The following is a 7,094-nucleotide window of genomic DNA, read 5'->3' on the forward strand; positions in this document are numbered from 1 at the left end:
AGAGTGTAGTGCCTTCTTTAAACAGACCATGCATGTTTAAAACATGAGGCCTGTGCTTTCCTGCACAGCTTGCCTCACTGCCACACAATGCCTTGTAACCTGAGGTAAGGAACCAACTGCATCATACTGATTAAACTGCTCCACTCCACAACAGTACTGCACTTTGCTACAGTGCTCACGCTTTACTCCAACACACAACACACAACAATGCTTTACAGCATTAGCAAACTATGTTCTTTTGGATTTGTTCTCTCTCTCCTTTGGTGTTAAATCGCAAGAAAGTTGTAAATGATTCTCTTCCTAAATCAGTGTCATTTGACCTTCTTGTTTAGATCTGGAAGCCTTGAGATTATATTTTTTAGGTTTAATTTTCTCTAGTCATATAAGTTCATTTAAATTGTGCAACAAAGTTTATGGAAAGCAGCATAATAAAACTGTAATGTAAGGAAAGAACATAAGGAATGTAAGGTGCTTACATTCATTCCCAGGCAGAGTGAAGGGCTTAGAGTCCAGAAAAAGGCCAGTCCATAGTAGAAAATCAGCTTGCTGACATTTTATTCCTTACTCTCCTTTTCACTTATTTCATTTTCTATTAACCCCTGTCTTTCTTTCCTTGCCCTCCCTTCTCTCTGATCTCCCCAACCTTTCTCTATTTTTACCTGTCAGCCTCTCCTTTCACCTCTACCACTGCTCAAAAGTCCTATATTCAGCTGAAACCAAGACACAGGACTATGCAAAATAATTCCTCCTCCTGGCTAAGACAAACATGCTAGAGACACTTTTATAACTGCTCACTGTGAAGCCATAGGGTATCCAAATGTTTCCTTTCAATCCACACATCCAGTGGACTCCATCTTCCCATTTGTTCTTCAGGTCTTTTTTTTCTCTCTGACACCTGATCAGCTCAGTTTCACTCTACGACTCTGAGGCGCTCTCCTGTTACTCACTCCTCCTAATCGCTGGTCTCAGGTAGGCTGTTGATGTTCCAGCCACACTTTTGGTTGCGGACTCAGAGCCAGGATCAATTACTGATGCAAAAGAGTAACAGCTGCCCAAGTACTTTTCTCATAAGCCTTCTGCATTATTCACTGGCACTTAAGAGCACATGCGCAGAATGAATAGCATGAATAGCACCACACAAATATACATTCACAAAAAAGACAAAAAAACCCCCAAGTCATCTAAATTTATATCTTGAGTGTTACTATACAGGTGTCTTTACTCTAGCACACCATTATCATTGATCCTAATGCTCTTAAAAAAAATCTGTAATGTGAAGACATGACCACTCAGAGGCAGTGAGGACTCACACTGAGGTGCTCAGCTGCCTCCTTACAGAGGATATCAGCTTGTTCGTTACAAAAAGCAGACCAATGTAGTGGAGATGAAGGTTATCCAGCTGCTAACGTGTTGCAGCTTGAACAGCAGCAAAGAAGGCGCTAACTTTTCTAAACACCCTCCTGATCGTAACCAATCGCTCCTCGTTCTAACAAGTTAATCTTTTAATGCAAATTATTAGTGAGCATATGGTGTATATATTGTTTTTAAATCTAGCAAATTTGATCAAAAGTGGGAATTTGTCATATATATGTCACTCCTACATTGGCTCTGTTGTATTTTGATGCTGACAAACATCTACAGAGTTGAATAGACTCTATGGCTGGGTTTTTGTAAGATCTTATATACACAGGTGTGTCTTTCTAAGCTATGTCCAATCAGTTCGGTTTACCACAGGTGGACTCCAATCAAGTTCTAGGCATGTCTCAAGGATCCAGTAATTAGAGCAAACAGGATGCACTTGTTGAGTCCCACAACACCCTGATACTGAGTGTAGATGGATGGCAGTTTTATCCATTTAAAATGTAATTTGCAGTACAGCAAAGTGTGCAAAAAGTGAAGTGAATACTTTGTGAAACCAATGTTATTCCAATAGACCATATTTTTGATAATCACATACTCTTGATCAATGTAAAGTTTTGCATACATGGCTTTTTGAGATAGTTTTTAAATGAATAAAAGATACGAGCATCATCATCAACACTGGTCCAAAGTTGCTAAATATGTAATGTGGGGTCCAGTTTTGCTAATTTTATCATCACAAATAGTTAATCTCGAGAAAGAGAGCGAGGATACGGAGGGGGGCGTGTCAGCTGCAACTGGTCACATGACCCGGAAAATGTGGGGCTTAATTCCTGTGCTGGAGTGCTCTCAGCTGCTGCGTCTTTGTCCTTCGCAGTGCAAACCTCTTGTCTGTCCTGTTACGATCCCAGACCCCCGGGTGGACCGTCTGCAGCACGACATGTCGGGTAAGACACCGTGGCTTCGCCGACATTCGCAGTCACCACACTGACGTCTGAGCAGGGCCTCCGCGGACCGGACCGTGGCTGCGCGTAGTGCCCTCGTCTCCCAGAACATCGCGAGTTTAGCTATTAAATGCTGCAGAAAACAAAAGCCACAACGTTCACTGCAGGTTCGATATGGACAGAGACGAGGCGACAAGATTAAATCGCGTGTACGGACACTGTCCTTTTCATGTTAAAGGTTGTGATGTTTGATTTTTATTAGCTGCCGCAGCGGTCTGGACCACAGTAAAGCTCGTCGGGGCTTTAAGCAGCACATCCGGTCAGAGTTTTCAAAGTCAACCCGCATTGAACGCACCTGCTGAAAAACGCCAAATGGCAGAGTAATATTGTGATTTTTGTCCTTCCAACAGCCAAAACCACAGATATTTAGTTATTTATTTTAATTTTTTTTTTAGCGTGCACAACAAATCCTCAGCTATGAGATGCTACAACAAGAAAACGTTTATCGTTATTGCTTAGAGCAAAATATTTCATTGTTTAAACAGCTGCTGATTAACTTCCTGCCTGATTAGTGTGCACACGGGTAAAGTGAAGTCACAGTGAAGTGTAGATTGCAATACTGCACATCTGGGTGTTACAAAATGGGCAGCTGGAAATGATTTTCATTGCATCAGCAGTATTCCACTGTCCTAGTTTAACACAGACTTTGGAGCCACTGTCTCAAGCTTCATATTTACAGTATGATAACTTTATCATCCACCACTTGGCAAGAAAGTGAATCAAAATGTTGTGCATATGTCTAAGTAAGTTGAATTAATGACATTACCAAACTAGAACTGTTACAGTGAGATGGTTAACTGATAAGTCTGTCAGTAAATGCATCTGCCACACTGACTATGTATAAATGGACGGTGTGTCACCACTTTTCCTCCACTGTGGAAAAGTGAAGCTAACTTAGTGTGAATATGGCGGTCACCATCTTGGCATTTTGTGGCCAGATTCTGTGCAGTTGCAACCAAGTAGTTTGACACATCAGGCTGCCAATCATCCCAAATTCCCCCTTCTTAATTTATTAAAAACAAGCTTAACAGAGAAATTACCATGTGTACACAAATTGCATATCTCTACCAAATACTATATGACAAAACACCTTTAAAAATTTGATTTGTAACCACCCCCTCCTGACATGGAGGGGGTGGTGGTGGTGGGGGGAATGCTTTACTTACAATTTGCTCCAAGTAGACAAGTTGAAAATATCACTAACAGTTTAGAACAGTTCTTAAATTTTCCATCACTTGTGTGCTTTTATTTTTTAAAGGAGCCATTATTAACTTCCTGCATTAATGTGGGCTCTTTGATTAACTTAACACAGTGTCAGTGTGGACGTGCCACAATGTGTGCCATACTATTAGTGGTCACCTAGAAGAGACATTTTAAATGGAATCATAACACATTGTATTTGTATAAAGCAAAACTGACAGAATATATGATGTATATTTTCCCAGTGTAGATTATTTATGACTTGGCTCCATTTTATTTTAAAAAATATCCTCCAGATTACAACATTGGACCCAGAGCTGAGTGACTTCCCACAGCCACAAATGACTCCGTGGGAACACTACTCATGCTTCCTCTATGCCATTGTTTGCGATACAGGCCTTGCACTCATTTGATAGTCGGTTTATAGTTCCTTGATTTAGACCCCAGAAGCCCGCCGTCAACTCGTACATTTAGCTCAGTGAATACTGTCCGCAGGCCTGCATTCACTAGAACAGCAACCCGGTGTGTACTCTGCTGTTAGGCCCACAGATGAATTGGCCATACTGATACCCACACAGGACCGAACAGTGACGTGATGTGACAGAGGGTTTGTATATAGGGCACCAATGGTTTGTTAAAGACAGTAGGTTAAACCATTTCCATCTGAAGAAGTTTTACTCATTATAATGGCGAGTGTAACATAACTGGTGTTGAGTAATCACCATGATGATTAAGAGGTCATCCATTACTGTAAGCCTCCCAAAAAAAAAAAAAAAAAGTGTGCAGAAGCGTTGGCTAAACACCAGGCCATCCTGTAGGTGTATATTTTTTACCTTGCAGTTCATGCACATGAACCAACTGGTGCATCTAACAGTCAGTGAACATATCAAGCGAGTGATGCATGGTTATACCTCTCCTTGCATATTAATGGAGATTTAAAGCAGCATATATGCACTGAAGTTTGGTTGTATTTAATGGAGGAGAAGGCTGCAAAGACTGCACATGCAATAACTGAATGGCAATTTATTGGTCATGATACTCTTATTTTCACAAGTACCCACAGTGCAATTATCTTAAGTCGGAGTTCAGTGGTCACAGTCTGGGTGGAGTGAAAGTTGTTTTGCCTGAATCATTTCTTTGTTAGGAGGCTTTTGAGCCCATAAAGTGCTATTAGTTTCATTAAAAATCTCAAATTCTGCTGATCAGTTGGATTATTGTTGTGTAATGAACTATTGTAATTGATGCCTTCAGAATTTTAATAAGGCATTTTGAAACAGATTTGTTCCAGGCAAATTATATAAAAGTTATCTTGAATGCAGTTATTCACATCCCATCAATCATGTTAAACAGCCCTGCTGCAGAATGTTCATACATAAAGCTATTAAAAGACGGAGGCAGGTAAGTTTAAAAAAAAAATGCCAAAAATGCAGATATAACGTTGGTGCAGCCGGTCATATGTGTGTGTGTGTGTGTGTGTGTGTGTGTGTGTGTCTCCCTCTCTCTCCAAGCAGACCAAGCTTTTGTGACACTGGCCACAAATGACAGCTACGCCAAGGGAGCAATGGTTCTTGGCCAATCCTTAAGAAACCACAACACAACCAGGAAACTGGTTGCACTTGTAGGACCTCATGTTGGAGAACAGAGCAGGTAGCACACATAACTGATGCTGGGTGAAAATGGATCAGCTCTTGAGCCATTATTGTTGTGTAATGTTGTTTATGCGCCGTAGGGACATACTACGCTCCATTTTCGATGAGGTGTGTGTGGTAGACATCATGGACTCGGGTGATGCTGTTCATCTGGCCATGATGAAACGTCCAGACCTGGGGGTAACCTTAACCAAACTGCACTGCTGGACTCTCACACAGTACAGCAAGTGTGTGTTCATGGATGCAGACACACTGGTGAGAAACGGACTTGACACAGAACATGATAGTGATGGAAAAATCACCTCATAGTTAAGGAGTGATTTTATTGCTCTTGCAGCTCATTGCTCATGAAGCAGCCTGAGTGTTAAGCATGTCTTCATGTAATCTATGGATTTGAATGGAAAAATCAGAAGTGACAGTGCGCTGTTAGCAGAGTAAAAGGTGGACACTTCCAAAACCAATACTTGTAATTAGACCAAAAGAGAGAGCAGGAGATCGAATTAGATCAAAAATTGTCCATGATATTTAAGCTACAATGTAGATGTTACTGAATTTAAACACTTGAAAAGCATGTTTAATAACACTTTAACCTGAATTTTCAGCATTTTTCAGTAAATTACAATAGTAGAAAGATGAATATCTGAGAACCTAATTTATTTGAATGTGTTCAGGTGCTATCAAACATAGATGAACTCTTTGAGAGGGAGGAGCTGTCCGCAGCGCCGGATCCTGGGTGGCCAGACTGTTTCAACTCTGGAGTTTTTGTGTTCAGGCCATCAAATGAGACGCACGAGCAGCTGCTTGCCTTCTGTAGTGAAAATGGCAGCTTCGACGGTGAGACCCAAATGTTTTCTCTCTGCCTTGTTTCTGGTCTTCAGAGGCTCGTTGAAGGGTTAAGAGGTGTCATAAGTGTAAGGAGACAAACGCTAGATCTCATAGCCAGCAGTTATTTAGAGTAAAAAATATCTCAGAGGGCCAACAGTCTAGAGTGCTAATGCATTTTCTTGGCTGAGCGTGTGTGACATGGGCAATAGTGTTTGTGTGACTTGAAACCTAGGTTTTTGGAGGGATGCTTTGAAACAACTTAATCAGCTTTTTAGAAGGATGAAACTCTAAATTGAACTGGGCATCTCTAGTCTATAATGGCTCTGCTGCTCTTCAGAAAATAATTTTTGATATCTCTACCAAAACAAAGTTATGGTAGCCACACACCGCTGCTTCTTGTGGAGTTAACAAATTTGTATCTGCTAATAAGCGATGTACACAAAGTACAGCTTCTGAAGCTAGTAGTTGTTGTATGGCACTTGGTCAAATCACAAAATGTCATTCATCCTCTGGGGATCATGAATAGCTGAGTAAACATTAAATATAGAAAGAGTTGGATTGCAATTCAGCTCCCCGGCTGTGCGTCATGACTGGTTGGAAAGAGTTTGAGTAAACAAGCTAACGGCATATGACTGTGTTCTACTTAAGTTGATGATAAAATGGCAAAAATAAACCTTTCCGAGTGGCTCGGACCAAAGGAAATCAACAAGCGTGATCACAACTAGTTTATATTTGTAGCTAAATAATGCAATTATTCTGTAGAAGTTCCTGTAAACCCCCCACCCACCCCTTGTGCCAAACTTAATCCTGTCTTGGTCTGATGCTGTCCACACTGTAGTTCCCCCCCCGTTCAATGTCACGTAGGATTTGCCATCTGTTGCTGTGCGTGGGTTTCACTATATGCATACTCGCTGTACATCAGCAGCGTCCTTTCACAGGAATTTCCTCTTCAGTTTCTATTTTTACATGTTTGAGAATGTGTGTGTGTGTGTGTGTGTGTGTGTGTGTGTGTGTTGACCATTCAGGTATGTGCAGTAGTGCCCCTGTCTGGATTTTA

General features: G+C 41.1%; 2 protein-coding genes across 3 annotated transcripts in view; one reads left to right on the top strand and one right to left on the bottom strand.

The window, feature by feature from the left end:
* LOC109969606 (plastin-1-like) overlaps positions 1-1,302 on the bottom strand; it is a 9,578-nt gene extending 8,276 nt beyond the window's left edge. Inside the window, exon 1 of the mRNA XM_020616612.1 lies at positions 477-1,302. The gene's annotated coding sequence lies outside the window, so the exon portion shown is untranslated. The remainder of the gene's footprint in view (positions 1-476) is intronic.
* Positions 1,303-2,090: 788 nt separating this feature from the next.
* The window catches only part of LOC109969607 (glycogenin-1-like), a 9,234-nt gene continuing 4,230 nt past the window's right edge, over positions 2,091-7,094 (top strand). The window contains exons 1-4 of one of the 2 annotated variants that reach the window (XM_020616614.1): positions 2,091-2,306; positions 5,072-5,210; positions 5,293-5,467; positions 5,884-6,046. In XM_020616614.1, the coding sequence (XP_020472270.1) occupies positions 2,165-2,306; positions 5,072-5,210; positions 5,293-5,467; positions 5,884-6,046 (619 nt within the window). In that variant the 5' untranslated portion in view covers positions 2,091-2,164. The remainder of the gene's footprint in view (positions 2,307-5,071; positions 5,211-5,292; positions 5,468-5,883; positions 6,047-7,094) is intronic. The other variant, XM_020616615.1, reaches the window with a different exon arrangement.

Source organism: Monopterus albus, unplaced genomic scaffold, assembly GCF_001952655.1.
Source record: "Monopterus albus unplaced genomic scaffold, M_albus_1.0 scaffold176.1, whole genome shotgun sequence".
Lineage (NCBI taxonomy): Eukaryota > Metazoa > Chordata > Actinopteri > Synbranchiformes > Synbranchidae > Monopterus > Monopterus albus.